Genomic DNA, 20581 nt, shown 5'->3' with positions numbered 1-20581 from the left:
AAACTCTGCCTTAATTATGCTAGGTTTAAGTTGATCTGAAGAATTGCGTTGGCAGGCTTACAGAGAGCCACAGAGATGGATGTCAGCCCTTTGAGGCAAGGCAGGAAACAGGGTCCACCAAACTGATTGAGAGTACTTTATTGATACACGCAAGAGTAACAGAATCTTGAAATCCAAATCTGGCTGAGTTCTCCCCTCCCTATCTCTTATAATATAGTAAATTAGGGAGAGGTCAACCTGAGCTTTTGAGCTTTGCTTTCATGCTTTAGCTGTGGCCTGTGCTTCAGCATGCTTCTATTTATGTAACTGTTGCTGCCTCTGCCTAGCTTCCCAAGGTCATCTCCATAGCTCCCTACTAATAATAAAGGTCTTTCTCAAAATACAAGTGGTCCTTGCTTCCTAAGCTTCCCAGCCCCACAGGGCTTGACTCAAGGGTGTCCAGGCTTAGTTCAACTTAGAGATGCAGCATGAGATGATTTAAGTGTCTCACATGTCTGCTACTCTGGTTCTCACTGGATATTACATTTGGGATATTTTAAGCTATGGCCATAAATTCTAAACATGATGATTCAGCAAGAAGTCCAACTGGATCCAATGGTACATATTTCTAGCTATACAATTCCAGTTTTGTTTGCCTTGCTGTAATTTTTCCCTCTCCTCTCTGTTCCATTCCCATTGTAGGATACAAAATGTTGTCTCCTCCATTCAGGAGAATTGCCAGTGGCCTTGGATATTTCTTCTCTCTTCTTGGAGGAAGAGACAGAGGTTGAAACCATTTTGACTGCATGTATTTTAAGACTGTAGGTGCATCTGCCAGAATATTGCAGCAGCAGCCACCACAGTCATCCAGTCATTTACATAGATAATTTGCACAATTTGCTCCAACTATTCTTAGCTTGAACTTATTTTTAACAGCAGCCTGGTGCCAGCTGTAGTAGAAAGCAGCACCCATGAAATTTAGGCTTGGCTGAGAAGGCTGCCTTCTACTGTAAGGTTTGGAGGTAGAATAAGCATGATTGGGTGGAGTAAACAATTAATGGCAAACAGATAAGAGAAAGCTGGGAATGAGAAAATACAGGGCGATGCAGAATTAAGAATAAACTCTAAAAGATTGGGGAAGAAATCTTAGCAGCAGGAGCCATGTATATATTAAGTAGAAGGTCTGAGGGTCCACCTATGTGACTTCTAGCTAGATAAGCAAGCAGAAAGTAATTGCTGAAACCCCTTCTCTGCCAGCCTCAGCAGAAGAACAACTTGGTCTAATATAGCTTCCAATGCTGTTCTGAGTGAACAGCCTTATTTTTTAACAAAAAGGATAAATATTCCTCCAGCTAATCTTAATCTGCCGTACACTGGATAAATATTCCTCCAGCTAATCTTAATCTGCCGTACACTGGACATACCCATCACCCTCCCTTTTTTGGAGTTAATAATATTACACAAACTTCAGAAAGAGAGTAAAAATAGGAAAGTAAAGAAAGTCAGGAGGAGATAAGAAAAAGAAAAGGAAATATAGCCACATCTAGTTCCCACCAACGCCATGTGCTACATCTCTCCATACCATTCTGTCTTTGTGAACCACCCTTATTTCAACCGCACCCATACACGGCTTCATTTGTTCTCCGTTTTGTTCTTTGTTCTCACCTTTCCTTTTTCAGACTTCTGTCAGCTCTACCCAATCACAACTTACTCAGTCTTCCCCTTGTGACCTATTCATTTTTTTTCTAAAGGTTTTGAAATTTGATCTTCATTCAATCTCACTATATGACCACCTCAATCTACTGGTGTCATACTGGTCACTTGTATTCAAGTCACATTCATTCATCCTTTATTCATCCTTGACTCTCTTTCTTCCTGCTTTATCACACAAACATACAGGTTCATTGGCACTGTAGTTGCTTTTTATGTTCCTCTAAACATATCCAGAAGGGACGAGGTGGCTCAGTGGGTTAGGACGCTGAGCCTGTCGATCAGAAGGTCGGCAGTTTGGCGGGTCGAATCCCGAGTGCCGCGTAACAGAGTGAGCGCCTGTTACTCGTCCCAGCTTCTGCCAACCTAGCAGTTCGAAAGCACGTAAAAATGCAAGTAGAAAAATAGGTCCACTCCGGTGGGAAGGTAACAGCGTTCCGTGCGCCTTTGGCGTCTAGTCATGCCGGCCACATGACCACGGAGACGTCCTCGGACAAGCGCTGGCTCTTCGGCTTTGAAACAGATGAGCACCGGCCCCTAGAGTTGGAAACAACTAGCAAGCATATGCGGGGGAACCTTTACCTTTTTAAACATATCCAACTTTTAGTCCCACAGTGGGCAAAAGAATGCTCTTATAAAAAGACATTTTTGCTTCTTCTTTTTTTACATGCCCTCATTCCTTGCAAAAGGCATATGCTACTACTACCATCGTTAGAAATGGTTAAGACTTAACACTTCTCCATCTTTAGTAAACATTCTACCAAGGTACACAAATTTATCTACTTGGTTTAGTTTTTCCCTTTCGATGTATAACTTGCAATTGTTGAAACTACAGCTCACATCCTGCTATACTGCATCTTCTATAAAGTCTCATGGACTCAATTTGTAACACCTCACCTAATAAAACGTCTGGGGAATACTGATCTGTTTTATGTGCAACTACTGTTATCAGATCAGTACAAAATAGTTTCTCTGAATGAGGCCAAATTCTGTAATGCTATATACAAAATTAGGCAGATTCTAACTGCTCACTGATAATCCGCCACCAATCGTAATATATTATTTTTCAAAGCTGTTATTTTTTCTATGTGGCCATTATTACAATATCATTTTCTCATTCTCACTTCTTGCAGCAATCATTCTTCAGACTTTCATACTTCTGTTTCATACATTTTTCAAACTTCCCATTAACTTAACTTCAACCACTTCTATATGACTATTTATACTTTGTTCCAAGCAGCTTCCATATTCTCTTTCCTTATGTACATATTCAATATGTTATATTGGGAGAGTAATCTGTCACCTAATACTTTTTCATAAAAGGGTCAAACTTTTCTTTGCAATCCTTCTGTTCATTCTAGCCTTTTTCACTACTTCCGTTTCCTTCTATGTCTGTTTTTCCCAAGATCCATTCTTGACTTGAGAAAATAATGGTCTCTTCCATATTTTAACATTCTTATTCTGCACTTATTTTCTTGCTTTTTCATACTAACTAATCAATTCCATCATCTTTTACTTTATTGCTTTTCTAAATATATAAATGAAAGGACCTATGCTTTAATCACACAGATTTTACTCTACGTACATGCTTACTCAATAGTCACCATTCACATTCATTCTAGGATCTTTAAGGCAGCCATACCATTTGTTCTTATCTAGTCATTGTGTTCAACCCATCTAGTCATTTCATCTAACACAATTTTTTTTCATTTCAATTGTAATAATTTAGAAAGTTCTACAATTTATTCCCAAAGACTTTCCTGGTTCTATTTCCATTCACTGGTGCATTACATATGGCTATCATCAATCTATGAATTCCTAGTTTCATCTACATTCACAATAACTTAGTTGATACCACTTTTTATTTTGACATAAATTGAGCCTTTTCATTCATAATTTAGCTTATACCTTCATTCAGGGTCTCTGGAAATCAGGTGGCATATAGATTAAATAAATTACTTTGTATTAGTATTATTGTCCTACATGTAATCATCTACTCCACAAAAATTTCATTCAGATCTCTTACATTCTTCCCTTTTCTCTTAGTTTAACACACCATCATCATATTTATTTTGCTTTCATTTCATCTGTTAATTCATAGTCTTTATCATTTACTCCTCACATTCCAAACCACAATGCTCCATATGCTATGGAAATCACCAGATGGACCCACAATTGCAGATTTCTACTGCCTGTCATAATTGTGATCAATCAAATCTTCTTGGTAAAACAGAGAAGGAATCAGCTAGCTTGCCAGCCTAAATTGCACCCATATCACATGCAGTATTCCCAGTTAATGGTAAGGATAGCACTGTTCAGTTTTGGAACTTATTGGCCAGGATGCCACAAGAACAACCAAAGCTCATTTTTTCCACAAACATGGTCATATTATACTAGACAAACTAGGATTTCTAGGCTGGCAGAGGCAGTGGGTTGAGGAATGTTCTCCCATATCAAAACTAAGGATGTAAGGATCTATTGGATGACTGGATTTCTTGTTAACGTGCTAGACTTCTAAGAAATTTATAAGACCCATTCAAACACTTCAATGCTTCCTATTTTTGGAGGGTTGCACTGGTTGATATTTCTCAACAAATCTGATTTACAAGTAACACAGCAACATGCTTTGCAGAAAGTCATTGGAACAAGCTTATATTTTTTCTGCTGACTTCAAATATATCCAGACTGGCAACTAAAACGGCATAGGTTCAAATGGCTATTGAAGATGGGTTTACTGCTTTCAAGAAAGAGCAATGTGAGTTGGTGAACAAACTTGCACTAAGCACAGTGGTGGGATTCAAATATGTGAACAACCAGTTCTCTGTGTGGATTGCTGCTTCTGGAAGTCCATTTTGGGCCTGGGCAACAAAAATTTAGCTACCGGTTCTGCCGAAGTGGTGCGAACCAGCTGAATCCCACCACTGACTAAGCAGTGTATTTATACTCATCAAGAGAGCTGCTGGGTGCAAGCCAAAGAACTATGATGAAGAGCAGAAGAGGATGAAAAGCAGCAAGGGACAATAACTAATCAATGCAGAGGGCATGGTGGGTGCCAGAAGATGCTGAAGGAGGAGATCAAAGGTTTCATCAAGCAGAAAAAAGCCAGCTGCTGTTTTGACTGAGACAACAAGGAAACTGCCACCGTTCTCTATAAGCCTCTTCCTAACTCTAAATTAGGAAACAGGCAGAGTTAGAAATAGAATAGTGCACACATGTTAAGCTCACTTCATAATCTGCAACCATATGCTTAGTGAGGCTTCAGATGCCCTGTCTTTACAAAAACAAAAAGTGCTCTAAGCAAGGCAAGTTTAAATATCAAGCCATGGGCCGAGAGATGAAGGATGCAGATCTGAAAGGATCACACCAAATAAGATTTATTTGATTACTTTGCCATCATTTATTACGCAATGTTACTGGGAAACTGAAATCAACAATGTTGACAACAACAACAACAACAAAAATCCCCAGCAATTTGGTTGCTTGGTTGCCTAATTGTTGGGAAAAGAGAGTAAAAGAAGTGGAGTCTTGTCCTGAATGCCAATGAAATCCTCATAACTCATTCACGCACCCCATGGTGAATCAAAACTTGGCCGTGTCAATTAGAGGACACTAGGGACATTTTATTCAATGAGTGGCAGCAAACTAAGGCTTATTGCTAAATATATTCATAATATTCTTATCAGTGGTGCATTTCCAACCTCTTCTCAGCTATACATCCACTTTTGGCATCATTTTAGGCATACACTTTTAAATGTTCTCTGTGGATTTGAGTGGATGGCAGTCACTATCCTCCTCCTCCTCCCTGCTTCTTCACTTACTGTCCTAATCCAGTCCCTTTCTGGTAATATATTTACAAAAACATAGGGAAAGTGCAACACAACCATATGCTCTGATTTCCAAACTTCTTCAGCACCCAGAACTTCTACAGTCGTTAGCAGCAATCTGTTTTTCCCCTTTCTCTATAACAGGGCTTTTCAACCAGTGGTACGGGTACCACCTGTGGTACATTGGCACCTGGCAGGTGGTCCTCAACCATCCTAGAAAAGTAGCAGGGGAGGGGAATGAGCTGAACCAGTGGCAGCACCGCACAAGCCTGAGCGAGAGACGGCTGGAGCTGCAGGGCTGTCAGGGCTCAGCAGAAGTGCCAGGATCAGCGCCAGGCTTCAGCTGGAGCTTGGTGCTGATCCTAGCGCTTCTGAGCCCAGAAGAAGCACCGATCAGCTGGATTGTTGCAGCATCTTGTGATTTACATTCAGATGCTTGGCAACTGATTCATATTTATGACAGTCACAGTGTCCCAGAGTCATGTGAAGTGACCAAAACCTGCTGCAACCACCCAGCAGACGGGGAGAATAAAAACCAAACAACCCTCCCCCCGCCCGCTGCCAATCCTCAACAGAAATGCTCACAACAATGAAAACCTTGGACAGGAGAAAGAGTGCCGCCAGGTGGAAAGGCAGGTATCTTGCTCGGCTGTGGCTTGGGGGGCACTTTTTTCAGTGCTATTGTAACTTCGAACAGTCACTAAGCAAACTGTTGTAAGTCGAGGACTACCTGTACTTTATCACTTTTTTCCTTTTTTTGGTCATCAAGTTTTTGACACCTTGCTAGGCGACTGGTGATACTCGGATGTTGCCATATCCTAAAAGTGGTACATTGGGTGAAAAGGTTGAAAAACCCTGCTCTATAACATAGTCAACATAGTAAGTTTATGTTCAGTATAGCTATTAATGATACAATAACTGCTCTCTAATTAATCTCCTCAGCAGATTGTCAGCCCTATTTCATATAAAACCCAACTAGTCCTTTTACCCACATTGTGGGCAACAGGCTTCCGAATTAGTTGTTTCCATGCTAATACTTGATGGTACAAAAGGAGAGTGCTACCCTTCTTTGAAAATAATGAGAAAATTTCTGCATTCAAGTAGTATAAATTATAAGTAAAGCAGAATAAGGGGATCAGAAGCCCACTAGTAAAATGTATAAATAGCAACACTAAAGTCGCTATTTTGTGCAATGCCCAAGTTGAGCAATTAACTTTACATTTTTGAAAAACAAAGAGGGGAAAAAATGTGTCGAAACACATGATTTCCTCCTGAAAAATCGAAATTTGGACACTGACCGTCTTGTTTTTAGAAATGCTGTTGCTTCTCTTTCAAATTATAGTTGCACTTTTTTTAGGGGAGGGAAAAAAAAGCCAAAAAAAACACACCAGAGCAGGAATATTGCAAAGGGTAGTTTCTTGTTTACAAATACTCTGTCTTTCAGAAAAAAATAATGTTTTGGGATATCCTTAATTTATATCCCCCCTGCCCAATTTTTGTGCAAATCCCACTCCTTGTGATTTATTCGCACACCCATGATTATGTTTTATTGATGACACTCAATAATAATAATAATAATAATAATAATAATAATAATAATAATAATAATAATAATAATAATAATAAAGTTGGAAGGGACCTTGGAGGTCATCTAGTCCAACCCCCTGCTCAGGCAGGAAACCTTATACCATTTCAGACAAATGGCTGTCCAGTCTCTTCTTAGGAGATCTAGACTGCAGCTGTTTGTCTTCTTCTCTGACTCAAGGGACAGGTTTCTAAAGCAGATTTACCCATGAGGGGACAATGCACAACAATTCTGGCACAGGAATATGATGGACTAGGGCTGACCTTCTTAGTTACTGATGAACTTCAACTCCCAGCATTCTTCACTACTGGCTGTCAAGCTCTTGTTGCCGCATTAAAACATGGGAGAAGCTATTCAGCATGTTAAAAATCTTTAATGCACACCAGACTGAGGACACATAAATCAGATGACTGCCATCCACTAAACCAAGGACGCAGTCCAATGTTACGCCTTCTGCCATTTGAATGTGATGCCCCACTTTTTCCATGGTTAACAGATGATCTGTTTTACATTTTTACCCAGTGTAATTCGCTATTGTCTTGTTCGCCATTTCTGCCCTGAGAAATCGTAACTCCCAGTGTTGCTACTGGGCTGGCCCGTTTGGCTAAGTCAGTTGAGTCACTTGTATCCTACCTGATACAAGTTTTAAAAAGGGGGTTCATATCCATCTTTTTACCTATCAAGTGTCTTACTTTAATTCGTTAGATTTTAAAAGCATGAATTCGTCGGAAGAAGGAGAGGAATTGTGCCTTTCAATAGTTCTGGTGATTCAGCAGTATTATCTTTATTATCACCTTCAAGGTTGTTTTTCAAAAATATGTGAAAAGTCACTGATGGCTCTACAGTAGATTTTCCGAACATTCTGCTAAATGTATTTCTCATGTAGCTGTTCTCTTCCTACACACTTTTTCCTCCCGTATCTGCATATCTGCTTCTTACCCAAAGGTTTGGGTGCTGATGTCCAAATACAAAATGCATGCATTCCATCAGCTATTAAAAGCCCACACAAAAAAGAAAAAAAAAGCTCACCTTTTCCATTAACCCCCACCTCCAACAACAATAATAAAAAAATGCTTTTGCCTTCCCCCACTAAGTGGTCACACGCATTTTAATCAGGGCAAAAAGAGATTTACATATCACATGGGAATATCTCCCCTTTATCAGATATAGTATCTTCCCTTTATCAGACACAGTATGTCTGACACAACAGGATTTTACAACGGACAATTCATATCCTAGCGCAAACTGTCATTTATGAAGTCTGGCGGTTATCAGCTTGAACTCACTCAGAATGATCACAGGTCAAGCAAATTTCTGATTTTGCCCAAGTTTTTTTTCCAAAAAAATAAGTTGATGGGCTTGGTGATTGGAGCAGCAGTCTAGCCAGTGAGCCTCAAGATAAAGATAACCATTGGAGACACAGAGGCATCTCATCTGGCTGATAGAGAGTCTAGTTTTAAAATTGCAAATCTCAACCTTTTCCCCTTTTTTGTCTCATTAGAAAACTGCATTGTCCAGCAAACAATGCCATAGCGAGCCCATGGGACGGGGAGTGCAAGCCGAAAGCCAAAAGAAACAGCACCTTGGTCAGCAACTGCTCTGTAGCTGCCGCCCCTGCCCTTTGGGATACCCTTTCCCCAGAGGTCTGGCAGACCCCCACCCTCCGGAAGGCCTTGGAGAGCTAGCTCTGCTCACAGGCCCTGAGGTAGGAAGAGTCTGGAAGCCCATTAAAACAGTATGCAGATCTGGGGGAGAGTGCTGCCCCGGGGTACCAGGAAATTTTATACAGTTTTTATTTTTATTTTTATTTTATTGTCAGGTTTTTTTGGGGCTCAGTTTTACCATTTTGTATATGCTGCCCAGAGTTCTTATTATACTATGGGGAGCTATACAGCATAGCTCCCCACTTGGGCTGAAGAGAGGTGAATGGGCTCCCAGGTCACAGCTCACGTTTTCCTCTAGAGCTACGGGTAATCCTTGACTTAAAGACTTTAATTTTACAACCCATTTGCCATACCTGTCAAGCGAATCACTGCGGGAGTTAAATGAATCATGTAGCCATTAAGGCAGGGGTAGGCAACCTTGGCTCTTTTATGACTCGTGGACTTCAACTCCCAGAATTCCTGAGCCAGTACGGCTCAGCATGGAAACCTCTCCCTTTCTCCTCAGCATGGCTGGCTCAGGAATTCTGGGAGTTGAAGTCCACGAGTCATAAAAGAGCCTACCCCTGTGTTAAGGGAATCTGGATTCCCCTATCGACTTTGCTTGTCAGAAGCCAGCTGGGAAGGTCAAAAATGGTGATCACATGACCATGGGACAGTGCAACTGTCATAACCCAGAGTGGGATAGAGCCCAGCAAATGGCTTGTTTAATGTGTGTTGTCGCTGGGGTGGGGGTTATTATATTGTTTTATTTTTCCTCGTTATTTTAATTTTTTATAGGGTGTTTTTTTATTTATGTAAGCCGCCTTGAGTTGCCACGTGCGAGCAGGTGGCAGTACAAATCTTCTAAGTAAAATAAATAAATAAATAAATATATGCCAGTGGACAACCACCCGGATTTTGATCCTGTGACCCTGGGGAATGCTACAATGGTTGTTAAGTGTAAGAACCGGTCATAAGTCACTTTTTTCACTGCCGCTGTAACTTCGAAAGGCCACTAAATGAATGGCTGTAAGTTGAGGACTTCCTGTAGTAGTAGAGCAGATCTTGTGGCAGCTCCGTGGGACTTACCTGATTTGGGACTTGAACCACACATTATTTCCTTTCAGCACATTCGTTTCAAACACTTTGTTGATTTTGATGGGTACTTGGATGATACAAAGACTCTCAAACTTTGGGGATTGCTTCTTTGTTTCAGTCATTAAAATATAAGGCACCAAACAATTTTAAAAAAACACCAGACTACAAAAGTAGATTTGCTTGGAAAGATCCACGGTAGCCTAATAACGTATTAAATTATTGGGGATTTTAAAGGGTTTGCCTAGAAAAAGAATCAGGAGAAATCTGATCCTATGCAGATTCTAGGAACGCCTCGCAGGATGGGGTTTTCCAAATCTAAAGTGCGACCAACAAAAAGGCAATTTAAAGACAGCCCCTTCCCATATTTCAGTCCAGGAAGGCAACCAGGATTAGCTTCTGGTAATGATCTTAGGATTTAGGAATATTACAAACCTACAGAAGAACAGATTATGAACTGAGAAGCCAGTGAAGATTGCAACAATGGTTCTAATCAGTGGTGACATTTCTGGACTGTCTTCAAGAGCAGCCCCACAAACACTGTACTGGAATTTATTTATTTGTGTCCTGCTTTTATAATTTTTTTTACAAATAACTCAAGGTTATTTGAGTTTACACTTTACACTTTCCTCCTCCTATTTTCCCCACAACAACAACAACCCTGTGAGGTGGAGTGGGCTGAGGGAGAGTGACTGGCCCAAAGTCACCCAGCTGTCTGGCTTTCATAGCTAAGGCCGGACCTGAACTCATGGTCTCCCACTTTCTAGCCTGGTGCCTTAATCACTTGACCAAACTGGCTCTTTTGTAGCTCAGCCAGGTGCTTACCTGCACAAATTAACCATTACCTCTGTTTGTCAGGACTGAGCTTCAGGTTACTGGCCCTTATCCAGTCCAGTACCACACCCGGGCACTGATTAAGCAGCACTTCCACTCCCTTACCTACATTTGATGAAAAAGAGAGATAGAGTTCTGTGTCATCAGCATATTGATAGCACGTTCCTCCCCATCTCTGAATCTCAGTCAGCAGCTTCACACAGATATAGGAAAGTATGGGGAAATCAGGAAAAATACTGAAGATCCTCACAATGTAAACACCAGGATTGGGTAGAAGTCATCCAGTGCCACCTTTTGGAGACAGCCAGGTAGGTATGAATGGAATTACAATCTGTTCCGCCTACGCTTAGCTCGGTCACACATTTCAGAAAAATGCCAGAATTACAGACATAACCCTGAAAGCTACCGAGAAGTTCAGAAAAGTTAGCAAACTTCGCAAATGGTTTCCTGGATGAGTTTATCTTACAGAGCGATCACAAACTTCTATACCAAAACCAGACCTCTAAGTAGATTTGAGAAATCAATTTAACCCCAACATGATAGACTGCAATCCTTCATCTGTTATCGCCTACTTAAAACACCTTGCCCAGGGACAGAATTTCAGGAATAGAATTTCTGGCCAAATGAATCCAGTTGTTACTTTTGGGGAGTGGTTTCATTATACATCCTTCAACCAAGGTGAAACTAATCCTTTTACAAAGAGGGATTAATAATCTTCTGGATCCAGCTGAGCACTTAGATCCAGTAAGCCATGAGGGGGTTGAGCATTGAGCAAATACATGGTTAGTTGCAATCTACCAAGCCTATTGCCAACATTTTTACTCCTTTACAAGCAACAGTGATCTTTAAAAATCTTATCAAATAATGCTTACAAAGGTAACCATCAAAACTACAGAATTTAAGCTGTGAGGAATATTTTTTTTTCTACCAAGACCAGAATTCAGAAGCTACCATTCACTTTTTGCCTCTGGGGTCGTGACTGGGTAACTGAATAATTCTCCATGGAGGTTGGGGCTGGCTCAGTGACTGTCAGCTGACGCTCTTCAGACAGCTGTATCTTTTGCCTCAGATGAAATCACTGTGACTTTAGGGAACTGATCTGAAGACATTTTTAAAAAGTGTCTTATTAATATACACTTATGCTTCTGATAAAGACTCACCAGATTCTACAGAGTTAAATGGCACTGGGCGATTCTGATACGTTTGCCTGCTTTTCTATTTTAAAAGTCAAGAAGAATTTTGCTCAGACCTCATTATTTTGCAAATAATTGTTTAAATACTAAAAAAAAGAGAGAGTCAAGAGAGGTTCTTCCATTGTGACCAACCCCCATCAAAGGCCTTTTGACACTTCACTTATGAGATTCTCATATGTCTCCATTCAGTTCTCAATAACAGGGTTTTGGAATGTCAGCATTTCCTGTAGTTTGGGTTTCCATCCTAACACAGAGCATGGCTGGAATAAATATTTGGCGTTGGGCACCATCTTATCAACAGGCACATAAATTGACGGAAGTTCAGAGAGGAGCAGGAGAAGTAATCAAGCAGCTGGAAGGGCTGAGATAGGAGTGTAGATTAAAGAGCTGGATACTTAAGGGGGAACAGCCTCCAGAGGGGTGGCCCTGTTACCCTGCTGCTGTAAAAGACGATAAAAAATATGGCATTTTAAAGACCAATTGGTATGCTAAGACTTGATCTTTCATGGCTTAGATTTCACTTCTTCACATGGATAAAGTTCACAGAAAATTCTTCTACTACCAATCTGCATGTCTTTAACATACCACAACACTTTTCCTTATTTTGAATTGACAGGGTGGCTTCTCAAGTGTTCTGCTAACAAATAAGTGTGTTTTAAAACCAGGGAGTCACTACTTGATATAGCTCCTGAATTCTCTGGCGTTTCCTCCAGAATCTCTCCCAAATGTAACAGAAAGGGATTATTAGTGACAGCAATCGTATATTAATTGTTCTGAATACATACAAATGAAATGTACAATTTCAAATTACATTATTTTATGTTTTGACCTTAGTAACATTGTGCCCTCTACTGTTAGAGAAAACAGCTGTATCTTTCTTGTTTTTACAATTTCAAATTGATAAAAGAAATTGACAAGTCTCTCTCTCTCTCTCTCTCTCTCTCTCTCTCTCACACACACACACACACACACACACACACACAACCTTAGGTTTTGGATTTGCCAATATTCAAATGTATTTTATTTCAGGCCAAGACCAGCATTATTCAGCATTTTAAACTCAATAATGAATTTTTGCAAAATATAATAGTTGATGTATACAAACTTTCAGCAAGATAAATTGAACATTCAAGTCATAGGAAAGAATTTTTAAATCCTTACGGGACTAACTCAATTATGATTAATTTTACTTAGAAAGTGTTAAAGTGATTGCTTCCATGAGGTTTGGGATCCATCCTCCAGGGTTAAAGAAGCAGTTGCCATAGAAAAGCCAGTGTGGCTCTTAGGCTGAATAAAGGTGCGCCTTCATGGCCTAGCCAGTCAGGCAATATCTTTCAAGATCTCTCCAGATCAAATTGTAAATGTTAACACAAAAGCTGTGGTTTGGCCAAACCACTAGAAATTCAGCTCTGCACAGGCTAGCTATACTAAGCCTGAGCAAACTCTTTGGGTTAGAAGGCCAAAGATGCTTCAGAGTATGAATTATATCAATGCTGCACCCAACCAGCTCAGCCTAGTAGGGTGCCTTCGCTTTTTCTACTTAAAACCTTCATTGGACTCAATCATTATCAGACTCAGATAGATGGACGAATGGAAAGATGCTTAATTGCTGTCCTCCAAAAAACAAAGCCACTGGCTTGTACAGGATGGGGAAGCAGGAATACCTCTTAGGCTGCACACAAAAAAGGGAGAGGAGAGACACTGATCAGAAAGACATGTTCATGTTCGGACAAGACCAAGTAATCAGGATGTTGATGAACACCTTGTCAGACCACGTACAGACAAAAGCTATACACAAAGAAACATGTTTCTGGATTCTGCCCCAGCCTCGTAGATGTTCTGTACATATTTGGAAGAAACCCATTGTTGAATCAGCAGGAGCAGCTTATTTGAACAGAATTTGGAATGCTATCCATAGTGTCTTTAGAAGTTCACTGACCTTCTTAACTAGTTTTTGATTTTATCAACCACTCTGCAGAAGCATAAGAAATGGACTTAGACCAAGGCAGCCCTGTTCCCTTCAGTCTCTATAACTCCATTTTATCAGTATTAAGCAGCTCACTATGGTTTCAAGGAAGTCTCCTTCCCAGCCCTACCTAGAATTATTGAGCAACATTGTAGGGTTTTCATCTGGAAAGAGGATTATAGAACATCTGGAGGAGTGGCACAAGCTTGGGAAAGCAGCTTCAGTGGATGTCCTAAAAGACTGTAGCTTCCTCTTTGCCCCCACTTTCTTTCCTATGCTAAGAACACTTTTACACCAAGCATCCACTACCAAGCAGCAGTAAGAAAGTACATTGTGTATATTGTAAGTAGCATTTGTTTTGTTTGTTCTCAGCTAAACCATACAATCTATTTATAGAGGAAAGAGAAGACTGTGTCCATAACCAAAGTTCCTTTTTTCTGAATTTTGCTTTCTTTGTAGCATGCTTCCCCTTGTAAGCAGTTCTGTCTGCTCCTTTTGAGGAACACAACAAGATCAAGCCTTTCTGGAGCCCACCAGGAAACACACAGCCAAGAGAGAAGTAAACACCATTCTCTTTTCGTCCTGTTTCCTTTCCACAAGCTGATCTCACCCCTACCCCCGAATTTGCTAAATTGCTGGAATCTCAAGCAAACTTGTTTGTTGCTTGCAGCTCATCCATCTTTAAACCCAACTTAATTCTTATTCATTTGGTGCCTGAAGGAAGACAAGCTGTCTGGAAGAGGGGCATCCACAGCTGACTTCCTCCATCAAGTTGTATTAAGTTTGCCGCATTTTCTCTTAGCCTACAAACAAGCTAACCCAATCAGACAATATTTTTCCTTCTTGATTTTTACGGCAAGGGCCTTCTGGTTCATCTTGACAAATTAATGGTTTTACTATATGACTATATTATTTTTTATTATTAATCCTTAATTTACTTTAACTGGTTTTCACTTAGAATTTTTAGACATTTTAGATTTAAAATGAATGCTTGATATTGACTGCACACCACCCTGTAAAAACATTTCGTTTGAGGGGCAGCATATGACATTCTTAAAACGAAAAATAATGCAAAATGCTCCCCATAGTTTAGCTCAATCTTGCTCAGTTTTGTGTACGCATGTGTACATTTGCATTTATACACACACATTCGGGGATACAGTCCAGTTCAGAGGAGCATGCAGAGGCAGATTACAATCCTACACCTTGATGGACCTCCTGCTGAATCCAGTGCAACTTACTTTTGATCAGGTATGCAAAGTTTGCCCTATAGTGGATTAAGCAAAACTTCAAAGTACATATATGCAGCCCAGGTTTTCAAAAGACTTTTATAAAATGTGCACAGCTGCAAACCTATCCATACCTGGTGCAATTCCATAGTTGGGGCTAGATGGCATCCATGTGCAAGAAGATAGGGTTCAGGTAAAACAGAATTGGCAGAATACATGCTATGGATGACAGGGACTGCACACACACATGAACTATATTCTGGGGGACAAAATATTTATAGACTTACTTTCTATGTGTGCTAGAAGGTCTAATTATCTTCCATGGGCATGGGTCCATTTTTTCCCCCCAAACTGTCTCTACTGAAAACTGATCTGCCTTTCCAACTCCTTTGGTATTCAACCAAAGTGATTTAGAATAGTGCAGAGAGGGGAAACTGACCATTCGGAAGACACAGTGAGCAACTTGCATATGGGCATGTGAATGTGTGTGCCAGGATTATCTGTTGCTAAGGGTGAATGTGTCACTTATTTCTTCCAGATGATTTTGCAAAACTATCCATCTTCATGATTGGGGGACTGGAGGCTAAAACATATAGGGAACGGTTGCTGGAATTGGGTATGTGTAGTTTAATGAAGAGAAGGACGAGGGGTGACATGATAGCAGCGTTCCAATATCTCAGGGGCTGCCACAAAGAAGAGGGAGTCACACTATTCTCCAAAGCGCCCGAAGGCAGGACAAGCAGCAATGGATGGAAACTAGTCAAGGAGAGAAGCAACCTAGAACTAAGGAGAAACTTCCTGACAGTTAGAACAATTAACCAGTGGAACAGAAGTGGTGAATGCTCCAACACTGGAAGTTTTTAAGGAGAGACTGGACAGCCATTTGCCTGAAATGGTATAGGGTTTCCTGCCTGAGCAGGGGGTTGGACTAGATGACCTCCAAGGCCCTTTCCAACTTATTATTATTATTGTTGTTGTTGTTATTATGATGATGAGGATGAGGATGATGATGATGATGCATGTTAGCTGGGAATGTTGGGGAGTGTAATCTCATCACCCATGGAAGGCGCCTCTTTTTTTTTTTAGGAAAGTCTGATATTGAAAGGTTTCAAAGATCAATTATTAAGTAGTCTGTAAGTGCAGACTGTAGGATTGGTCATTTATTATTACCCTGTGTAGTATATATGCACCATTAGGAGGGAAATATATTGAGGAAAAAGTCTCAGTAAACATTTAAAAAAACACAAAGGAAGAAATCTGCATTCATCGAACAGTTGATTAGAATTTTTAGATTAATAACAAATACAAGCACGTATGTTCCATGTCAAGATAACCCACAATCAACTCGTTAATATTTGATTTAAAAACTTCTCAAGCTTAATTTTAAAAAGTGAAATGTGTAAAAGTTTCAGAACTTAGCATTCATACATTTTCCCCCCCTTCCCAATGTCTGAATTTGCACAACTAACATGTATCGGTATTTCAGTTCTGCCATGATTCTTACAGCTCCTGTACACAGGAAAAAATTGGGCTCAGCAGCCAATGCAACGGAAACTTAATTGTTTTAACCAGTCCAACCCCCCCCCCTTATGTTCACCAAATGTAAACAAAGGATGCCTTCCTTTTTCATTTGCATATAGAGCAGTGCTTTTTACATGGTAGCCAAAGAACCAGACTTCTGACCCTCTCAATCTAACTTAGAACCTCTTTTACCAACTGAATTTTTAAAACCTCAAAGCCCAAAGCTTTTCTTCAAGGAACACAATCAAAAGAATGCAAGTTATCCACTGGTCCCCAGCAGCAGATATAGGTTAGCTTACTGGTGCCAATAAGTCTTTAAACTTCTTGAGGAAAGGAGGTCATATTTATGACCTTGCTTGGAGGAGGAGGAAGAAATGCCAAAACAGAGCCAATTTTGCTGCAAAAACAAAGCACAGTCTTGAGTCCACCCAACGTGGCTATAAATGTGCAGCCCCCCCCCTTGCAATCTTAGACATGCTACCTCTGGGGAAAACCCCACTGAGTGCAGTGGGTTTGCTTCTGAGTAAGCATACAAGGCACTTACTAGTCACCTTCAGAAGTTAGGGACTTCTTGCCTTCAGCCTGAGGTTCTCTGCTAAAAGGTTTCTTCTCGAGAGCCCCTTTTACGAATTCCACTTCTGATTGCCCTTATCTCGCAAAGGGCCGTCCATCCAGCTCCCCAGATTGGGCCAGTAAGGAAAAGTGTGTGTGTGGGGTGTGTGTGTCCCCAGCGCCTCTCGAGATTGGGCCAGTAAGGAAAAGGGTGTGTGTGTGTGTGTGTGTGTGTGTGTGTGTCCCCGGCGCCTCTCGAGATTGGGCCAGTAAGGAAAAGGGTGTGTGTGTGTGTGTGTGTGTGTGTGTGTGTGTGTCCCCAGCGCCTCTCGAGATTGGGCCAGTAAGGAAAAGGGTGTGTGTGTGTGTGTCCCCAGCGCCTCTCGAGATTGGACCAGTAAGGAAAAGGGTGTGTGTGTGTGTGTGTGTGTGTGTGTCCCCAGGGGGGGGGGAAAGAGAGAGAGAGAGAGAGAGAGAGAGAGAGAGAGAGAGAGAGAGAGGGAGAGGGAGAGGGAGAGGGAGAGGGAGAGGGAGAGAGAGAGAGAGAGAGAGAGAGAGAGAGAGAGAGAGAGAGAGAGAGAGAGAGAGAGAGAGAGAGAGAGAGAGTGAGAGTGAGTATGTGTCCCCAGGGCCAGTAAGGAAAAAAGTGTGTGTGTGTGTGTGTAAAAAAAACCAGCACCTATTTAGCAGATTGTTCCACTGAGGCACGGAAGCTCAAAGAGACGGACTCTCCGGCCGTGCCACTGCTTTCATCTCAGGTGAAAGCAAGAGGCACTTCGAGAAGCGTTGGTGAAACGGAAGCGGAACCGTGAGCTAAACGGTCCTTTCTTTCCTGTGGCAGCCCTCCGGGTACTCCTCAATTCTGCAGCAGGGACCTACCGGTCGAGCACTGACGGTTTAAGAGCAATCCCAGAGGGGGCGGGATTAAGCCCAGAAACCTCCCTGGATAACTGGCCGTCAACTGGGCACACAGCGACGGGATCGGCAGGAGGGAAACAACCCCCCTCCCGCCGCCGCCGCCGCCGCCCCAGCGATAGGAACGGCCGGAGGGAACCCAACCACCCGAGCGCACGCTGCTTTCCCTCCGCACGCCTCGGAAGAGCGCCTAGCGGCAAGCCGCGCTAAGCGAGCGGCTTCCACCGCCGATCCTTTGCGTGCGTCTGTTCGCGGCCGGGGAGAAAACGAGGAAGCCGCAAAGAAAACCCAAGAGCGATCGCCCCCAATGACACGCACAGAGACACGCGCACACACACACACACACACGCCTTTTTAAAAAAAGAAGGAGCGGCTGCGCCTGAGCTTCGCCGCTTCGGCTCAAACGCGCAACCTGCGCGGGATCCTTAACTCACCGCGGTTGCGCCCATTCATCCAGGGTTCTTCAGGCGAATCCTCGAGGAGCGCGTTGCATCGCTCGCCGCTAGTCCGTGGCTTCCTTCTTGCCTCCTCGGCTGCGTTTGGTGTGTGCGTGCGTGTGTGTGTGTGTGTGTTTCGTTTGAAGAAAAAAAAAGGCAGTTGCTTTTTTAAGCCGCAAGTCTGACTGACTGTGAAAATGGATGGGTGTGTGTGTGTGTGAGAGAGAGAGAGAGAGAGACCGCGGAATGGTGGTACGGCGGTGGTGGTGGGGGGAAGCAGGAGGGGAAGGGCTACGAGAAAGAAAGGCCCCGAGGCCGTACAGAATGACAATAGAAGGAAACGCTTTATCAAACTTCGAAAGAGCAGCCTGCCAGCTAGCCGAGCCTACCCTGGGAACAAGGGGGCGGAGGGCTGCCGCTTAAGAGCCAGCGAGAGCGAAGGGAGGGAGACGTCCCGCAGGAGGCAGAAAAGGGAGCCAAGGTGCTGGGGGTTCCCTCCCTTGGCAGCGGATGGCCGTCTCTCCCTCCCTCCCTCCCTCCTTCCCCCCTCCCGCGCAAAGCCCGTGTCACCCACCCGCCGACCAACTTTTGTGTTGAGAAATCTCCTCGCAACGCTGCCTCTTTCCTCCTCCTCCCCCCCCCACTCCCCCGACGCTCCATTACAAAATAAATAAATACGAACGGTTGGAAACGTTACTTTGAAAACTAGGGCGGTGGAACAAGTGGGAGAGCATCAGGCATTTAAGCGGCTTTTCTCCTAGACGCCCTCCTTCCCCCCACCGCCTCGATTCCATCCTTCCAAGATCTTGTGAGTCAAGCATTAGCAATGTGTTACCGTAATGTTACCAATCTGGTATGTAGAACTGGAGAGGGTTTAGCTTAATGAAACACATGCGCTCAGTCTATGCTTGGGGGGGGGAGGGGGAGGGGGAGGGAAGCGGGAGGAGATGGTGGGGGGTGGGGAGTGAAATGTTCCATAAGGGGCAGTCAAGATGTATGGGAGAGAGGAGCAGGGTTCACACGAGACCCTAGGCGAAACTGAAGGACGCATCGTTTATGGCTGGAATACTTTGTGGAATAAGCATAGGGTGGAAGTTGTGGGGGCTTCATCGCTGGAGGTTTTTGAGAAGAGATTGGACAGCCACTTATCTGAAATGGTGTAGGTAGGGTCTCCTGGTTGAACAGGGGGTTGAACTAGATAGAAGACCTCCCAAAATTTTCTTCCAGCTCTATTCTCATTCTGAAATATATATGACTAATCCCTCCATATTGCAGGAAATTCTCATGGAGATATTTAAGGTCTGTCCCAATAGATTTTGTCTATAAATATTCCATCTCTGCTGAAGTGACACGAACAAGAGGAACGCTACTGAGTCCTGCAGTATGAGTACATCAACTCTACATATTATACATATTACTGTATCCTGTTAGAACTCTGTACTACCCACTTAGGTGAATGAAGCATTTGTCTTCTTCAATACTCTCTTGGATATCTTTGATTTTAAACACACACACACACACAAAAGGGAAGAAGTATCCCACAATTCTTGCTTCTACAAAATGTAAACAAATCTATTTATAATTCATTATAGCTCACATTTTTGACATGTCTACAAAGTGTTTTTGTATCATTACTCACTTCCCAAAATATTCTGGGAAAGATAGTCCCATGGAATGACACATTTAACAAAAATGGGAAACCTACTAGCCCCTAGGGAAATGTATATAATCCAAAGGCAAGAGTTTAGATATACAATCACTGCAGCTAGATTTGCAGTCTTTATCATTCAATTAAAAATAATTTTGACTCTCATATTCATTTGTTTTCATCAACTGGGGTTATTCAAGTTTTACGGAGCTAGACTTTAGGGCAGGGTTTAATACGGTAGCTGAAAATACCTTTTGTAACACTGCTGAATATTGGTGGTATATATTCTGTGTGGTTTGCCAGATTCACCATCTTGTTCTTTTCCTTCCTCTTGTAGTAAGGTTCTTGTTTTCTCAGAGTGGCTCATATACATACTGTATACAAAGTTTTAACAACAGTAATAAGAACTAATACAAATGAAAGAAAATGACAAGAGAAATAAAAGAAAAT

At 42.1% G+C, this 20581-nt stretch overlaps 1 protein-coding gene across 1 annotated transcript in view; it reads right to left on the bottom strand.

The window, feature by feature from the left end:
* Positions 1–18582, bottom strand: part of HDAC7 (histone deacetylase 7) — a 252155-nt gene extending 233573 nt beyond the window's left edge. The window contains exon 1 of the mRNA XM_081321844.1: positions 18481–18582. Within this exon, the coding sequence (XP_081177970.1) occupies positions 18481–18499 (19 nt within the window). The 5' untranslated portion in view covers positions 18500–18582. The remainder of the gene's footprint in view (positions 1–18480) is intronic.
* Between the last annotated feature and the right edge of the window lie 1999 nt (positions 18583–20581).

The sequence above is a fragment of the Vipera berus genome, assembly GCF_964194415.1.
Source record: "Vipera berus genome assembly, chromosome: 2".
Classification (NCBI taxonomy): Eukaryota; Metazoa; Chordata; class Lepidosauria; order Squamata; family Viperidae; genus Vipera; species Vipera berus.
The sequence above is the reverse complement of the archived record's forward strand: the minus strand, read 5'-3'. Positions and strand labels throughout refer to the sequence as shown.